This window comes from Myotis daubentonii, chromosome 3, assembly GCF_963259705.1.
Source record: "Myotis daubentonii chromosome 3, mMyoDau2.1, whole genome shotgun sequence".
NCBI classification, from domain to species: domain Eukaryota; kingdom Metazoa; phylum Chordata; class Mammalia; order Chiroptera; family Vespertilionidae; genus Myotis; species Myotis daubentonii.
The window spans coordinates 184,293,892-184,312,939 of NC_081842.1; the positions used below are offsets into that span (position 1 = coordinate 184,293,892).

A 19,048-nucleotide genomic window follows, 5' to 3' on the forward strand; every position below is an offset into this window, starting at 1 on the left:
CGAAAATAATTTTATGGTTGGGGGTGACCACAACTTGAGGAACTGTATTAAAGGGTCGCGGCATTAGGAAGGTTGAGAACCACTGAGAGAAATTGGAACCTTCATACATGCTGGTGGGAATGTAAAATGGTATACTACTTTGGAAAACTGTTTGGCAGTCCCTTAAAAAGTTAAACATAGAGTTACCATATAAGCTAGCAATTCCACACCTAGATACACACCCATGAAAATTGAAAATATGTTTACACAGAAACTTGTACACAGCTTTTCAGAGCAGCATTATTCATGGTAGCCCTAAGGGGAAGCAACCCAAATGTCCATCAGTGAATGAATGGTTAAACAAAAGTAGACTATCCATACTGTGGAATATTACCCAGCTATTAAATGGAAATGATCCCAGCTGGTGTGGTTCAGTGGTTGAGTGTCAACCCATGAACCAAAAGATCATGGGTTCCATTCCCAGTCAGGGCACATGCCTAAGTTGTGCACTCAATCCCCAGTAGGGGGCGTGCAGGAAGCTGCCGATCAATGTTCTCTCTCAGCGTTGTTTCTATCTATCCTCCCTTCCTCTCTCTATAAAATAGATTAAAAAAATTTTTTTAAGGGAATAAATTACTCATTTCATGCTACAACATGGATGAACCTTGAAAACATCATGCTAAATGAAAGGAACCAGACAGAACAAGTCACATATTATATGAATCAGTGTATATGAAATATCCAGAATAGGTAAATCCATAAAGACAGAAAACAGATTGATGGTGGCCAGTGGCTGAGAGTGTAGGTAATGGGGAGCAACTGCTTAATGGGTAGGGGAGTTTCCTTTTGGCGTGATTATTCTGGAACTAGATAGTGGTTATGGTTGCACAATTTAGTGAATATGGTAAAAACTACTGACTTGTACACTTTATTTTTTATATGTAATTATATACTTTAGAAATGTGAATTTTATGGTATGTGAATAATATCTTTAAAAAAATTAAAGGATAGCATTTAAGTGTTCTTCCTAGTACCTTCTTCATTGTCTTGGCACCAAACATCTGCTTTTAGCTAGGATCCTTAGTGTATTCTCATAGGAAATATTTTAAATTACTAAGTTTTTAGTGTACAGAAAAGAACAGTTAACTTATAAATAAACTAGTGGCCCGGTGCATGAATTCGTGCACATTGAAAGGAAATTAATTAGAAGAAATATTTTAATATCACTATTTGCCCTTTCTCTATAATAGAAGTGTCAACCAAATTAATGATCGACAATGACAGATGGAAACACACACCTGCAATTGGCACTAGCAAGAGCTTTATATATATCGCACATGCACAAGTCAATTTAGCTTTTTATAGATATAGAATAAACTTGCTTAATTAGACCTGCTTTCTGATGTAGCTAAACTTTTTCCAGCCCAGTGAAGCACCCCAACTTCTCTTTCAGGTAATTGTCAGCAACACAGCAGTAGATATCAACACGAAGCAGATTATTATTGTATATCACACAGGGAGAACAAAGGGTAAAATATTTAACTACAGCAGTGTTTGACTATATTCTGTGCAGTGAGAAAACCTGAAGTCGTTTTTAAGGTCCAACATCTCTTTTTTTTAGTCGGGTCAAGTTTCTAAGCTTTTTAAATTCCATTTTGCGGCTAATGAAAGTCTCCTATCTACCTATTCCAGGACTTCTGTGATGTGAGGATCAAATGAGATAAGGCACAGGAAAATGCTTCACAGACATTTGGTTAAAGTGTGAAATGTTCCTGGGCTGAAGAAACTGCAAGGAGGCTAGTCGCTAGAGAGAGGAAGCTGGGTGTTGCTACGTGATGTCATTACCTGGAGCCCACAGCAACCATTTCTGGGCTGTGGGCTGCATTTTGCGCCATGGGGTCTAGGCAGTGTTGGCTGCGATTTGGTGGGGTGTCACTCCGGGGTGGTGTTGGGGCCTGTGTCCCACTTGGGGGAAGCTGAGTGTTGGTTTGTCAGTGCCAGGTCCATGGTGCTGGCCAGTGTGGGTCATGGCAGCTCCTGTGTTGAGCGTCTGCTCCCTGGTGGTCAGTGTGTGTGATAGCAGCCGGTCAGATGGTAGGAGGAACACAGCATATTAGCCTTTTATATATATAGATGGCTGGTAAAAATAACTGATAAAAAAAATTAAAACAGGAGGAGGAGGAGTCATTTCAAACAATAATAGCACTTTAGTTACTAATTTACTTATTGATTCAGAAATGTTTCCTGAAGTATGGGTGGGTGAGGCTAATAATGAATCTTTCTCTTTTTTTTTTACTCTATTTTTTCCTTATTCTGTTTTTATGTGATATCCCTATGGTCTCTAATTTGATGTATGCTAGTCTCATTTTTCCTCCAGGGATGTAGTAACCTTCACTTCTTTTTTGTCTTCCTGTAGCTGTGAGAACAACCCATATTGTCTAGTGAAGGACTGGGTGGTGTGATGTTTTGGAAGGAGTGTTCATTACCATGTTAGGAGGTCTGAGCTCTAGTACCTAAACTGTCTGTCACTTTTTCACTGTGTCACCTTAGGCAAATCACCTAATCTGAAGATATGTCCTCATTACAAAATGTGGGAATGGAACCAGTTGGTTCAAGATTCTGTGCATTGAAATTGAAGTAATATGCTGATTAATACAACTTATATAGACTTATCTAATCACACATTTGGATTTCTACATTAATTTTGGTTCATGGTTAGAAATAGCTTTTAGGTGATAGTGCTGCACTGATAAAATGAAGATCCTGTCTTTAGGGACCTCACTGCATTGTGGGGCACTTGACATATAAGAAACCCATATTGTGATTTTACAGTTCAGCCTCGTGATTGTTCTCATGAAGAGGCTGTGACATCATTAGAGCCTGGTGTGTGGGAGGGTTCAGGAAAAGGCTTTGGTGGTGTGTTAAGCTCCTTAAGGTAGTAGTAGGCTCTGGTTATATATCATTTTGGAATTCTAACCATCAGTTTCTTAAGCTGAGTTTATGTTTGGTTCTATTAGTTCAGAAGCTTTGGTGCACCTTTTTTAAAAAGGAGAAATAAGTATTTGTGGCAAATTAAGAATAATAATGGGGAGTTTCTGGTGTGAAATAATTTTACCTCTTTTCAGACAGATCCAGTTGAGTATGTGGAAAACATGTGCGAAAACATGCAGCTGTACCCTCTGCAGGACTTTCTCACTGGAGATCAGCTTCTTTTTGAATACAAGCCAGAAGTAAGGAGGTTTCCATTTCTAACACTTAACATTTAGAGAAAGAAGGGTGAGAAAGTGCAGAAAAGTGCTTAAGAACCATGGGAATGGAGAAAGCTTAATTGTATTTAGTCGTGTCTTGGTTGTTTAAATCAAAGAAATATCAGTAGTTTTGTGGATAATTTTCCATGATTCTTGTATATGATTATGTTTTAATAGGAGAAAATCAAGTCCTTTTCTTAGGTACTATTTTCACTATTTTTCAAATATTGAAACATCTACTTAAATAGTTAAAGTGATTCCTAAAAATTATGTGCTTTGGTTGCTAAGCATACTTAAAGTTGTTTAGCTGACCCTTTAATTCAGTTGGAGACACTACACAACTAAATTTTAATTATTTTGAAAATATTTACAAGAAAAATAGATTCACTGAATTTAAAATATATATGATTTATAGGTAACTTTACATACACATAAATAGTTGGTCAGGAACTTTCCTCCACTGTTCCTGGGAAACAAGTAATTTTGTTTCTTACAGAGTGACAGTTCTCACAGGGGTGGTTTTGCCCCCAGGGGATATTTGTCCATATCTGGAAACATTTCAGTGGTCATACTGCGGTTGCTCTTGGCATCTAGTGGATAGAAGCCAGAGATATGGCTAAATATCCTACATGAAGACAGCACGCCACAACAAAAAAAATATCTGGTCCAAAATGTTAATAATGCCAAGCTTGAGAAACCTTGATGTAAGGTAAAACATTTTACCTACTCATTTTAAAGAGGGTAGGGAAAGGGAGAGGAAGAAGCAGCAGCCATACCTTCTCGTCGTTTCCCCAGAATGGTTGTGCCCAACAGTCCAAGCGCTTTTTTCTGAACTACCATTTGTCATTTTTTTCCTTAAAGAAATGATATTTAAATGGTAGTTAGCATTTCAAAACTAACCCATAAAATCTTGTTTTAGTCCTTGTCATAGCTTAAAGATTATTGAAGTAGGCCCTACATTGGGATTGTTTTTACTGTTTCTTGGGTGTGAGATGGCAGTTAAGAGTATAGTCTTTGGAATCATGTACAAACTTTTTTTTTCTTCTAGCTGCATTTTTGTATAGATTACGTAATCTTTAACTTGAGCAAATTATCTTTAACCTCTGAAGCTATGTTATTTTCAATAAAATTGGTGTACCTTAGGATTTTTAGGATTAAATGAAATAGCATTTGTTAAACATTATCTGACACATAGTAAAAACTTAGTGATAACTATTTTTACTGGTAATACTGTTTCTATATATGATTAGAGATGAATACTGCTTATATAGCATTATCTAGAAACATTTTAAACAACTAATAGTCTAATGAAGTTTTATAAATTAGGGTGTTCATGAACTATAGCCATTTTCGTTTATGTCGAGATCTTGGGGTGTTTAACATAACATAATGTGGTTCTGCCTTTTTAACAGAGATATATAGGTTACAGTTGTTACTGTTAATGTGTCTCCCCCCCCATTCCCATCCCTTATTAGGTCATTGCTGAAGCCCTTAATCAGCTAGTTCCTCAAAAAGCAAATCTCGTTCTGCTGTCTGGTGCTAATGAGGGAAAATGTGACCTCAAGGAGAAATGGTTTGGGACTCAGTATAGTATGGAAGGTAAAATATTTTGAATAATTGTCCTACATAATTAAGGTGTATCTGACTAACCTAGGAATTTTTATTTCTTAATAATCTGACTGATAACCTGGCTGGAGTGGTTCAGATGGTTGGAGTATCATCCTGTGCACTGAAAGGTTGTAGGTTTGATTCCTGGTCAGGACATATACCTAGGTTTCAGGTTCATTCCCTGGTCGGGGCACATATGGAAGGCAACTGATTGATATTCTCGCTCTCTCACTTTGGTGTGTCTGTCTGTCTGTCTGTCTGTCTCTCTCTCTGTCTCTTTCCCTCCCTCCCTCTTTCTCTTCCTCTTCCTTTCTAAGCATGTCCTCAAGTGAGGATTTTAAAAAATAGAATAAAAACATAATAATTTGATAGTTCCTGTAGTGAAAAAGTGTATGTATCTTTAGATTACTTTGAAATGAAAATTACTTATACTTCTATGCAGGAAATTATTTTCTGCTATGATTATATCTATATTTATTAGACATTAAAAAATCCTGTTGTCTTGATAGTTAGGGGGCAGTTTTGAATATGTTTTAGAAAAGTATATCTTAAATTTCTTTAGTGTGCATGTGTATCACCTGGAGATCTTATTAAAATACAGATTCTGCCCTAACTGGTTTGGCTCAGTGGATAGAGTGTTGGCCTGCGGACTCAAGGGTCCCAGGTTCGATTCTGGTCAAGGGCATGTACCTTGGTTGCGGGCACATACCTAGTAGGGAGTGTGCAGGAGGCAACTGATCAATGTTTCTCTCTCATCGATGTTTCTTACTCTCTATCCCTCTCCTTTCCTCTCTGTAAAAGATCAATAAAATATATTTTAAAAAAATAAAATAAAATATAGATTCTGATTTAGTAGCTCTGGGATGGGGCCTGAGATTCTGCAATTCTAACAAGCTCCCAGGTAATACCAAATGCAGCAGAGACCACACTGAGTAGCAAGAGTCTAGAATGCCTAGATATGTCAATCACAGGTTTCCGAACAAAGGAGAATTAATTTGTGAAGGCCAGTTGTTGACTGGTTTGTTATTGAAAAATTCTGAACATTGCATTGTTTATTGGATCAGTTTGTTTTTCCATTTCTACAGATGTTGAAAACTCTTGGGCTGAACTGTGGAAGAGTAATTTTGAATTAAATCCAGATCTTCATCTTCCAGCTGAAAACAAGTACATAGGTCAGTGAAATAGCTACCATTATTCATAATCCATACATATGGCACCTGTATAGAACAGTATGTTTTACAAAGAACCATTAGATTCATATTTGAGTTCCCTAGTAATACTCTGGGCTGGGCATTACTGTTTTCTTACTTTTTTGAATGAGAAAACTGAAGCTCAAAAAAGCAAAGCAACTTGTCCAAGACTATTCAGTTGGTGAATGGAGGAAACAGGACTTTAACATAGATCTTGGGACTCTCTGAAGTATTTGTTTTTGCTTTATCATAGCTGATCCTTTCATTCAGTCTATGTAGGAATTACCATTATCTCATCTCGTTGTTTTAGTGTTTTTCAAACTCTAGATTGCAACCCATTAGAGAGTTGTGAAATCAGTATAATGGGTTGTGATGCCAGTGTAATCGTTGTGAAAGCATTTAAAAAATCAATTAGAATGGAAAATAGCAAAATGTTTAATTGCATAAAGAAAGAGTATTATCTTAAGAACTTTGGTTCCAGATTTCACTAAGAGAAGTTACTTAGAATTCTGAAACCGAGAATGGATTGCTAGGAACCCTGCTGATATATCTGAATGAGTTATTACTCTTTTCTTTTGTTAGCCTCGGACTTCATGTTGAAAGCTTTTGATTCTCCTGAGACAGAATACCCTGTTAAAATTGTGAACACTCCACAAGGTTGCCTGTGGTATAAAAAAGACAACAAATTCAAAATCCCCAAAGGTAAAATTTTCCATTCCTTACAGGAGTGAAATAAGTGTTTCAAATCTTTCTTCACTTTGTAGCAAATGTTTTTCCTTATGTCTATCATCTGCCTCCCTTTTCCTTCCGCTTCCATTTGAACACCTTTTCTAGGCTTACCTGTCAGATCAATACTGTGCTCCGGTGCTATCACAAAAATCCTGTAGACACTACAGATTCTAGGAAATAAAGATTCAGACCTAACATGAAATTGTTTTTCAGATATTTTACTTTCAGTATAATGAAACCACAGCCAGGTTTTTTGGCCATCTTAGGGAATAGGTACTTTTGAACATTGTTTGGAGTTTTGTCTCGTACACTAAAGGTTGTGGGTTTGATTCCCGGTCAGGGCACATGCCCAGGTTGGGGGTTCAGTTCCCAGTTGGGGCACACACAGGAGGCAACTGCTTAATGTTTCTCTCTCCCCTTTCCTCTCTCTCTAAAATCAACAAAAACATATCATCAGGTGAGGATTTTTTTAAAAAATTAAGAATACACTGAAGGAAATTATTCTTAGATACTGGAGCCTCATCCAGCATTACAAATGTGAAATATTCTCTGTATACCCATCTCCCTCTACCGTTTTGTTTTTCTGAATAGAGGAAACATAGTATACAGTTAAACACACTCTAAAATCCTTTTCTTCAACATGGCAGCCCAAAGTGTATTGCTTTTGTTTCTGTTCCTGTGCATAGCATAGGAATTTACTGAAGCAAACTGGAATTAAAGACTAAGTGTTCTTGCTTTCTTGAATAGCTTATAAGAGTTTCTAAAAAAATGTTTTTAACATTTATTCAGCTTCCTTGGAAAGGCTCTGCTATAACTTCTTGTGAACATTGGGATTTTTCTCTAATGTTATTGACATGTATACCTCTGTAAACATTTTCCCTGCCTAATGCTATTGATAAGTATAAATATTCTTAAGTCTCTCTGTATATCTGTCTATATATCTGATCTTCTGATAGATTAAAGTGTGCCTTTTGGTCATTATTTGGAATGGTAAATATTACTTTTTAAAGGACCTCTAAGGATAAAAATGTAATAAGGATTTGAGGATTAGTAGCTTATTTCAGAATTTTTAAAAAGCATGATTTGGGGTATAAATAGCAGATACATAAAATATTTGAGTCCTCTGTTCTTTATTTTCTTATCTATAATTTTTTTGCTTTCAGCATATATTCGTTTTCATCTGATCTCACCTTTGATTCAGAAGTCTGCAGCAAAGTAAGCAATTGTCCTCTTTTCTAGAAAAAATATTTATTATTGAAAGTTATTTTGTTTCATTCTGAATCATTCTATCATTTTCTCTATCAGTACCTGGGCTATGCTGCTGATTATGTATTTTTTTTGTGCCCAAAACAAATTATTTGTATCAGTAGTAAACATTGAACTGGAACTGTGGCTGCTGCATTTCCAGTGCCCATTTGTGAAACAGGCTGATAGCGTAGACTCATCATAGACTTAGTGGATTGAGGTAGTTCCTTAGAGATTAGTTTGGGCTAGCTTCCAGTCTATAATGAAGACTAGTGGGTCTGTTGATCCTGTATTTAGAGAATGCCAGAGAACCTGATTGTGTATGCTTTGTTCTTAGCAAATTACTTATATATTTATGTAAATAGCTGCATTGTAGGAGGTCAGAGAGCTTAAAATATTCCTGAAACATAGGAGGTTCTCAGGAAAATATATTGTGTTTCTTTCTTAAAATCCAACCTTAAAATGACAACCAGCATTAACATTTATTAATATCTACTTTAAAAAAAGACATTACCTTCATCCTTCCCCCTCAGATTTTTAATTTGTCAATCAGAAAAGTTAGGCCTTAGGAGTAGTCGGAGCCTTTAGGCCAGTTGCCTTTGATGCCTTTTACACTTCCCCACAGTGCAGCATTAATATGATCGTTTCTATGTGTGTATGAGATGAAAAAGATTGGGAAGCACTGCTGAAGGTAGTTGTTCTGTAATGCTCCTATGAAACTGAGTCCTGAGTAAGCAGTATTTACCTGGAGCTCCGTTAGTATATACTTTTACGTTCTGGAGAAGTGATTTAACATCTTTGTAAAAGTGAAGTTTCTTATTCTAAATCAAAGCATATATTTTCATGTCAATTTCTTGTCAATTAACAATGACTTTTGCATTTTATATTCTCAGTGTGGTCCTCTTTGATATCTTTGTTAATATTCTCACCCATAACCTTGCGGAACCAGCTTATGAAGCAGATGTGGCACAGCTGGAGTATAAGCTGGTAGCTGGAGAACATGGTTTAATTATTCGAGTGAAAGGATTCAACCACAAACTACCTGTAAGTGCAAGTGCTGTTTTACTCATAGAGAATTTTATAATTTCATATTTATATTTGTTGTCCCTATAGCACAAAGCATAGAAGCTTGTGCATGGAGTGCTATACAATGAAAGAAATGTTTATTAATTAAACTAGTGGCCTGTTGCACGAAGATTCGCGCAATAGGCCTTCCTTCCCCTGGCTGCCGACACCCAGACCTCGAGGCTTGGCTTCTCCGCTCTGGCTGCAGCGGAGAAGCCAAGCCTCTTCAGTCTTCAGTTGGTTTCAGTCTTCAGTAGTCTTCAGTCTTTGCTCTGCGCCTGCATATGCAAATTAACCGCCATTTTTGTTGGGTTAATTTGCATACTCATCCTGATTGGCTGGTGGGCATAGCAGAGTGACACCAATTTGCATGTTTCTCTTTTATTAGTGTAGAAAATGTTTATTGTGTTTTTTTGGCTCTGAGAGCTATTTTAACTTTGGCTACACATAAGAGCAATGCATGCAACACTGACAGGCACTGACACATTGCCTGACATAGAGTAGAACTCAGATGTTTATATCCTGTCTTCCTCTTATACTCTAGCCCATTGTTTTAAGTATGTGTATTTTGCTTCTTAGTTCTAAGTTTATGAACCTTTTAGAAACAGGATCCTGTATCCTATCAGTAGTTTGTCTTTTGGTAAGGAATGCGTTCCAGTGTTGTTTTGTCTAAAACTTCATCAGCAGAAGAAGAAATAATATGGGGTGCTAGCTAAGAGGATTAGATCATTAAACACCAGGAAAGTAATATAATGTACCCAACAACAAATTTTATATCTTGATTTTTTGGGTAGAAATCAATATAAAATAAGATATAAAACCATATATTAAGGTTTGGGGCTCTTGGTTCACACACAAAAAAAATCTGGAGGAAAGGACCTGGCAGAGGTTAGATCTGTGCGAAGAGGTGATAGCTTTAATATCTTAGCAATAATGCTAGTGAATAATACAGTTCTCTTTATACCCTCATCCCTGTCAGTCTCCTCAGAGAACAAATACTGGTCTTAGGAGTATACACCATGGAGTATTTTACTTTTGTGAACCTTCAAAGGCCTACATGTAACATAACTTAAGATCCAAACAGATTAAAACCTAAACAGAAGAGAGCTTTTCAAAATACAGACCATAGGAAAGTATTTGAGGGTCTTCATTTTATGAAGCTTACCTAGCTTTAATATTAAAACCTGAGATAGAATATAAATATATAAAACTCGAGACCAGTTTTACCTGTAAAATGTAGGTGCAAACTTTAAAAAATTTGAAAATTAAAAAAAAAAGTAACAAAAAGAATACGTCACTATGACCAAATGTTAGGAATGCAAAAGGTTGGTTGTTCAGTATTAGGAAGTTGATGAATAAATAACAGTTTGAATGAGAAGCATGACAGGCAGATCTCAGAATTTTGTGGGTCTGGTTCTAGACCCCCGCAATAAAGCAAGTAATGCAATGGCTACTACATTAAAGTGAAAAAAATAAAAGAAATAAAATAAAATCACTTGGAAAAATAAAAATATTTTCCTTTGCAGATGATATGGTTGTATTCTTAGAAAACCTAAGATGCTACTAAAATTATAAAAATAAATTGTGATATGGCTTGTCACAAGATCAGTATATCCAAATCAATGGCTCTTTTTCCTATAGTAGTAATAACTACTTATTTATAATATTGAAAAAAAAAATACCTAGGAAGAAATAAATAAAAAAAATGCCGAACTAGTCTAAAGAAAACTATAAATCTTTTTTGTTGTTGTTAATCCTCACCTGAGAATATTTTTTCTTTTTTTTTTTTGAATGCCATAAAATTATTTATTTATTTATTTATTTTTAAATTAAATCTTTATTGTTCAGATTATTACATTTGTTCCTCTTTTTCCCCCCCCATAACTCCCCTCCTCCCAGTTCCCGCCCCACCCTCCGCCCTCACTCCCCACCCACTGTCCTCATCCATAGGTGCATGATTTTTGTCCAGTCTCTTCCCACATCTCCCACACCCCTTTCCCCCCCAAGAATAGTCAGTCCATTCCCTTTCTATGCCCCTGATTCTATTATAATCACCAGTTCATTCTGTTCATCAGATTATTTATTCACTTGATTCTTAGATTCACTTGTTGATAGATGCATATTTGTTGTTCATAATTTGTATCTTTACCTTTTTCTTCCTCTTCCTCTTCTTAAAGGATACCTTTCAGCATTTCATATAATCCTGGTTTGGTGGTGATGAACTCCTTTAGCTTTTCCTTATCTGTGAAGCTCTTTATCTGACCTTCAATTCTGAATGATAGCTTTGCTGGATAAAGTAATCTTGGTTGTAGGTTCTTGGTATTCATCACTTTGAATATTTCTTGCCACTCCCTTCTGGCCTGCAAAGTTTGTGTTGAGAAATCAGCTGACAGTCGTATGGGTATTCCCTTGTAGGTAACTGAGTTTCTTTCTCTTGCTGTTTTTAAGATTCTCTGTCTTTTGCTCTTGGCATTTTAATTATGATGTGTCTTGGTGTGGTCCTCTTTGGATTCCTTTTGTTTGGGGTTCTACGCGCTTCTTGGACCTGTAAGTCCATTTCTTTCACCAGGTGGGGGAAGTTTTCTGTCATTATTTCTTCAAATAGGTTTTCCATATCTTGCTCTCTCTCATCTTCTGGCACCCCTATAATTCTGATGTTGGTACGCTTGAAGCTGTCCCAGAGGCTCCTTACACTATCCTCGCATTTTTGGATTCTTTTTTCATTTTGCTTTTCCAGTTGGATGTTTTTTGCTTCTTCGCATTTCAAATCATTGACTTGATTCTTGCGCTCCTCTGGTCTGCTGTCAGGAGTCTGTATAATATTCGTTATTTCAGTCCGTGTATGCTTAATTTCTAGTTGGTTCCCCAATATAACATTGAGGGTCTCATTAGTTTTCTTGTAGATCTCATTAAGTTTATCGGCGGCTTCTAAACAGTTCTTGAGAGACCTTAAAAGTGTGGTTCTGAACTCTATATCTTCCATTGACAATTTTGCCCTGTTTCTTTGTCTCCGCATTTTGTTATGCTTCCTTGGTGCACCCCCTAGTGGTCTTTGTGCGCAGTCCTATAGTTAAACCTTGAATGTTGTAGCTAATACCAGGGAGGGTTTGACCTCCAGGCCAAGTGGCTATGAGAATCAGCTGTGTCAGCAGTGAGAGAACTTCTGTCCTCTAGGGAGGTGCTAATCTAGCCTTTGCCTGAGGCCATCCGGCAAATGCCTCTGTGCAGGGCTTGGGCGGGGCGGGTCCCAGGGGATCAACAGGGTGGGCTGGAGAGAGCAGTTATGGCGGCTCTCAGTCCTGTCCCCAGGGGCTCTGCCTCTCTGAGTCCCAGCACCCGCTGCAAAGCTGGGAGAGAAAGCTGCACTCGCTCTGACCGAAGCCAGACAGTCCCGCTTCTCCCGTTTGAGTCTGGGTCCCTAAAGACTCGCCCGTATCTGGAGCTCAGAGTCTGCGACTCCCTCCCGATTGAAAACGCCAACCGCGCCCTCCGCCGCCAGCCCGCTCCGCGCACTCCGCACCTCAGAATTTGACTTCAGCACTGCACCTCCTATTGATTTTGTTGTTCTTTTTTTTCTTTTTAATCCTCATCTAAGGAGTTAGAACATTTTTTCCATTGATTTTTAAAGAGAGTGGGAGGGGGGAGGGAGACAGAGGGGAGAGAGAGAAAAGAGGGCGAGAGAGAGGAAACATCGATTAGTTGCCTCACGCTTATGTCCCGATGGGCCAAAAATCAAGCCTGCAACTGAGGAACATGCCCTGGACTGGGAATCGAACCCAAACCCTGTGGTCTGTGGGTTAACGCTCTAACCATTGTGCACCAGCCAGGGCTCTTGATTTTTTTTCTTTTTTTTAATCCTCACCTCAGGATATTTTTCCATTGATTTTTAGCGAGGGTGAAAGGGAGGGGTGGAGCCCTAACCAGTTTGGCTCAGTGGATAGAGTGTTGGCCTGTGGACTGAAGGGTCCCAGGTTCGATTTCGGTCAGGGCATATACCTTGGTTGCCGGCACATCCCCAGTAGGGAGTGTGCAGGAGGCAGCTGATCAATGTTTCTCATCGATGTTTCTAACTCTATCCCTCTCCCTTCCTTTCTGTAAAAAACCAATAAAATATATTTTTTAAAAAGAAAGGGAGGGGTGGAGTGAGAGAGGAGAGAAACATCCGTGTGAGAGTCATCGATTGGTTGCCTCCTGCACACTCCCTACTGGGTCTTGGGATCAAACCAGCAACCCAGGTATGTGCCCTTGACAGGAATTGAACCCTTGACCTTTTGGTCTGTGGGCCAACACTCTAACCACTGAGCACACGAGCCAGGGCTATATATCTTATTGAAGCATATAAAAAAGACTTTAAGGGAGAGAATTACAATGTTTCTGCATAGAACACCTTGATAGAAAGTTGTCATTACTTGAAAATTAATATGTAATAAGCAATTACTCCCAGTTAAAATCATATTTGGGGGCACTTGGGATATGGATAAAATTATTTTCAAGTTCATATGGAAGAAAGAAATGTTTAAGAATACCCATGAAAATTATAAAAATTGAAGAATCATTGCTCCAAATTTGACAGTTATGGAGGATTTTAGTCTCTGGAAATTGTTTGAGTCATCAGTACTTCTCTTACATCTCCCACAATGCCAATTACCATTTGGGTCCCTGGTAAAAACCAATGGAAAACATCCCCACCATCCCAAAAAACATAGTGGGTTTCCATGCTTTTCCACTTAAAGTGCCTCTTTCTTTTCTTTTTAGCTACTGTTTCAGCTCATTATTGACTACTTAGCAGAGTTTAATTCCACACCAGCTGTCTTTACAATGATAACTGAACAGTTGAAGAAGACCTACTTTAACATCCTCATCAAGCCTGAGACTCTGGCCAAGTGGGTACACATGGGATCAGCTTTTATTTTGAAGGCCTGAAAGTATTTACCTTCCTAGGAGTCAGTTATGGGGGCTGAGGCTATAGTTTTACTGCTAATTTTCAGACTTGTTAGAATTGTGCTCTGGTTTAGGAAACCATGCCATGGGGATTATAGGATTTCTAAATCCAGCTAAAGTAGCCATCTGTGAGTAGGACTGAAAGTAGCTCACTGTATTTAATTAGAGGCTGAAGGTTTTAGGGTGTTTTTTTCCCAAAGTATGTAAGTAAATAACAGTTAAAGAAGTTATGGCTTTGTTGTAGCTTAGAATTACCTGCTGGTGATATTTTTGTGTTGGGTACTGGGATGAGTAGCTGAGATAAATTACTTAACATATCATTTATCTTTCTAGCAATTGCAGTTTTCCAGAATTCAGCTAAAGTTCCAGAAAAGAGTGAAAAGACTTCTGGACAGTCTGTGTACTAATGCTTAAACCCTCTGCTAATAAGCAGCCCCCTTCGGCCTTCCATCAGAGCCTGTAGCCTATAGGGTACCTTTGTGTGAATCAGGAGAAAGTACCCTCTTGGGGTCCCCTCTGTCAGCTTGTGGAGCCTTTATGGGAGGGAGTGGAAAAGTTCCCCTCTGAGCAGGCCCAGCCCTCTGTGTACATGGTTTGCAAACCCCCACTTTACCTCCTTGCTGGGCATCTGCAAATAATAAACAGCACAACCTGATACAGACGTTCTGCTTTTGATAGTAAGAATGAACCCGTAAATGACCAAAATTCAAAAGCAGTTAAGAATCGGGCAGGTAATAACTAATAATCTGATTAAAACTAATAACCAAATATAAGTTGGAAAGGAGAGTTGTCCAGAACTGTTGAAAGGTTGAGAAAATAGCCCTGTGTGTGCAGTTACTCCTGAATGCTACTTTATTAAAATGTGGTAAAGTAATAATAATACCTTTTCATTGAAGATTCATTATGTGCTAGACCTAAGAACTTTATGTATTTATTTCTCACCAAAACCCCATTATTATTTTTTTTTGTTTTATAAATGAAGAAATTGAGTCACAGGTGACTTGCCCAAGATAAACAGATTAGGGTGGGGTCAGGGTCAGTCTGATTTTGGCCAAAGCTACTACCTGTATTATATTGTGACTTCAGTAATAGATATCTATAATGGTGACCTCTAGAAATTAGTAAAATGTTAGATTTTTAATCAAAATAGTAATAATTTTAAATTGGTGTGCGACTCATCTGGCAACTTATGTGAAATATTTTATTTTGCACCTGTGACAGATAAAAGTGAGTTGTACCATTGAGCAAATCTGTGTAAAAATTTATGTGTGCAATTTTAAGTGCTTTTTGATGATTGTTTCCCCATCTTAAATAGTGATAGAAATTGTTTCTTTTTAAAATATATCATTTGTAGAAATTTAACCAAATCTCTTTATACCTTCAAGATTCATATCTTACAACAAAACATTTTTTTCTGCCCTCTGTACAGAGACGTGCGGCTTTTAATTCTGGAATATGCCCGTTGGTCTATGATTGACAAGTACCGGGCTTTGATGGATGGCCTTTCCCTTGAGTCTCTGCTGAGCTTTGTCAAAGAGTTCAAATCCCAGCTCTTTGTTGAAGGCCTGGTACAAGGAAATGTCACAAGCACAGTGAGTGTGAGGTGTTCTGTTGCTGTTGGGCAGGTCTGAATGCTTTTGTGGGCTCTGGGATTGCATTAGTTGTTCCCTGAAGCTCTGGGTTTGGCAGGCCAGCATTGTCATAGGCTGTTCAGAGGGGAACCTGGCCCCTCTGATGCTGGGCAAGACTTTCTTATGAAGGAGACTGCTGGCAATGGACCGGGACTTTGGATGAAAAGGGTCTGGTAAATATACTAATCTGGTATTGGTTATGTTTGTTGACAGTTATATAGAGAAACTACAAACAGTTTAGAAATTAAAGTGGGACCTGGGGAGTGGTGAGGGATGGACACACATATAAGTAAGCAGAACTTGTATGTCAGGCTTATCCTGTAGTAAATAGAGAACCATTGAGGGGTTTAAAAGAAGGTTTGTCATTAAGAAAGACCCAGACAGCCCAGTTATGAGGCTGTTATAAAAGTTTATATGAAGTATGATTTCACTTATATGAGGTATCTAGAGTTGTCGAAGTCATAGAAACAACAGAATGATGGTTACCAGGATTTGGGAGAGGTAAAAAGAGGGAATTGTTCTATGGGTGTAGAGTTTTGCAAGATGAAAAATTGTGGAGTTCCATTTCACCACACTGAATATACTTAACACTAGAGAACTGTATGTTTAAAAATGGTTAAGAAGGTAAACTTTGTTATGTGTCTTTCCACACGCACACAAAGTGAAGTGAAAATGAAGCTTTAGAGGTTTGGCAAAATAAGAGTCAGAAGTACTTAAGAAATAATAAGGTAGAGAGGATGGCCAAAACACAGTGACTGATTAGATGTGGGGGGTGAGGGAGAAGGGAAGGACCTAGGATGATGCCCAAATTTCTTGCTGACCCAGTGGGTTTGTGGAGGAGGAGGAACAATAGTAGGTTTGAGGGCATATGAGGAGTTTGTTGTGAGATTTTGAGTTGGAGAAATGTGTGGGGCCTTGTGACGAACAGGCCTCTTGTAGCCAAGAGTGCATCATTGATTGGGTCTCTTCCTAAACTCTTTGGCTGTTGACCATCTTCTATGGCTTCTCAGTTCCTCAGGACCGGCCCTTTGATGGAATATACATATAAATGGCCACTCTTGAGTTTGGCTGCTTCCTTCTCACTCCTCTATGTCTTTATCCCACACCCTTACCCAGCCTTAGTTTCTGTCCTGTTCACAGAAAGAAGTTTAAAAGCCTCAACTCACATAGAAGAGCAGGAACAGTTGGCTGCTTCTCTGAGCAGTAGTAGTATTGGGCAGGGCCTTTGGTCCAGAGGACTTAGTACCATGTCTTGCCCCAGGTAGAAATCACTTTAGAAATGGGCCTACCCCTCCACTAATCCCTCCTTTTGTTGGTTAAAAAACCAAGTTTTGAGAGGAGGAGGGGATGCATTCACACTTAGGATTATGCTGTTGCTCACTCTGTGCCAGGCTCCAGGTTTCTAAAGCATAGTTGCAGTTGTCAGAGGGCACAGAATATTGGGGTAAACCGAACAGTTAGTTTGACCCAGTGGGGAAAGTGTCACAGTGTACAGGTAAGCAGAGTGCCAAGGAATTGTTCAATTTAGAGCCACTTAGTGTTCAATGGACATATATTAAGTCAGTGAATGATGAGCCCAATCAATGAATGACTTACCCAGCATTTTGGGTGACAGACTATATCTGCTTTCCTAATGTTATCCAGGGCTTCCCAAGAGATTAGAATATGGATATTGGTTGGTTCTGGGTGAAATTAATGTCAAGAGAGCCTAATGCAGTTATTTCTTCTCTTTTGCCTCCTAGGACTCTATGGATTTCCTGAAATATGTTATTGAGTGAGTATTAGTCTGAGTTTTCTCTTTGGGAGTTAGGTGTTCTTACCAGCAGGAGGGCACTACTCAATTGTTACCAAATCACAGTGGACATAATTCTTGTGGTATGTTTTCTTGAGGCTAGTTATATAAACAAAGCACTTCAGAAGGGATTGTGGAAAGTCTGACCTTTTTCAGTTTTGGGGTGGGGTAAGAGGATAAAGGCACTGCCTCAGTGACCCACACCGATTCTTTTGCAGCAAGCTGAACTTCATGCCTCTGGAGCAGGAGATGTCTGTGCAGTTCCAGGTGGTAGAACTGCCCAGTGGCCACCACATATGCAAAGTGAGAGCTCTGAACAAGGGTGATGCCAACTCTGAAGTCACTGTGTACTACCAGGTCAGTTTGCTCCTTGCACAGCCATCCTCTTGGCCAAGTACCTTTAAGGCATTAAAGCCTGGGGGAGTAGTGACCCTCTGACCTCCCAGGCCCTCTGTAGTTTTGTGCTTGGGGTCATTTGTTTTCTTGAAGCAACAACATTTAAAAATTGCTCAGTAAAATGAACCCCTTTTAAACCACAGTGCTTCATGAATTACCCAAGTACTAGTCCAGAGGACAGACGAAAGTGGTTGGAAATTCCCGTACATTCCGCTGACAGAACCCCAAGCAATAGGAGGACATTTGTTAAAAGGATGATTTTGAAAATTAGACAAAAGTAAACATAACTATGTAATCAGTATACAGCAAACAGGATGATTATCAGAATTATAATTAAATGTTTCAAAGCACCTGACAGGATTTATCACCTCTATTTTATGAATGATGAATCTGAGGTCCAGACTCCCTTACTTCTGAGGTCATGTCAGCTGGGGCTTGAACACAAATCCCGTGTTCTTTCCACACCATTCTGGAGAGGTCAGATGGGACTTAAAGAACTTTGCAACAATCTCAGTTGGCCCATAGCCTTTGTTTAGTGCCACTCAATTCCAGGTCTATGGGGACCTGTGCCTATCTAGTTTGATCTCAGACTTCTCCAACTTTTATAGCTGCTATTGTGGTCCTGGGTCCCCTGCATGAGGAAGTCTCTTCTTTGCCAGGCCTTCTGAAGATCTCTGCTCTGGGCTTTGGGCGTGGCTGCATGGTCTTACTTTCTTTGTCCTTTCATTGCGGTTTTGGCCCTGAACCTGAGTTTTTCCCTAGAGGCCCAGCTTGTCCGTAGAGCCAATCTCCCTTTGGCTGTAGTTACCTGAGTTTCCCCCCAGGTTTTAAACTTATTTGAAGGTGAAATGACCACCATGTCCCAGCTTCATAAATGGTATGGCCTCTCCCTGCTAAGCCTTGTCCACATTTCCAGTGCTTGACTGCTCAGAACCCAGAGTAACCTCTCTAGTTTTAGGTAGAATTGGTAAGCACCTCTGTTGAGGTACTTTCCATCGATCACTTCTTACTACCAGCTTCTAACAGACTGCTTCCTTTACAGAACCACTTCCTTCCTCACAGAGGGCATTTTGAACAGGAGATTAAGTTTTGACTAGTTTTATTGCAGTCCTTCTAGAGGCAAACCAGAAAGCTTACTGCTGACTAAACAGGGCTTGCAGGGAACACTTGCTTTATAAAGTCTTTTCTCTGTGAATGGGGGGAGGGTAGAAATGAGTCTGTCAG

General features: G+C 38.8%; 1 protein-coding gene across 2 annotated transcripts in view; it reads left to right on the forward strand.

Annotated features, from left to right (window-relative positions):
- NRDC (nardilysin convertase) overlaps positions 1-19,048 on the forward strand; it is an 85,413-nt gene that overhangs the window by 62,350 nt on the left and 4,015 nt on the right. For both annotated transcript variants that reach the window (XR_009451987.1, XM_059689621.1), the window contains exons 15-24: positions 3,105-3,209; positions 4,703-4,826; positions 5,921-6,007; positions 6,608-6,727; positions 7,918-7,969; positions 8,893-9,043; positions 13,820-13,947; positions 15,435-15,597; positions 17,379-17,410; positions 17,647-17,785. Coding sequence is in view for 1 of the 2 variants with exons in the window: in XM_059689621.1 (XP_059545604.1) it covers positions 3,105-3,209; positions 4,703-4,826; positions 5,921-6,007; positions 6,608-6,727; positions 7,918-7,969; positions 8,893-9,043; positions 13,820-13,947; positions 15,435-15,597; positions 17,379-17,410; positions 17,647-17,785 (1,101 nt within the window). In the remaining variant the exon portion in view is untranslated. The remainder of the gene's footprint in view (positions 1-3,104; positions 3,210-4,702; positions 4,827-5,920; positions 6,008-6,607; positions 6,728-7,917; positions 7,970-8,892; positions 9,044-13,819; positions 13,948-15,434; positions 15,598-17,378; positions 17,411-17,646; positions 17,786-19,048) is intronic.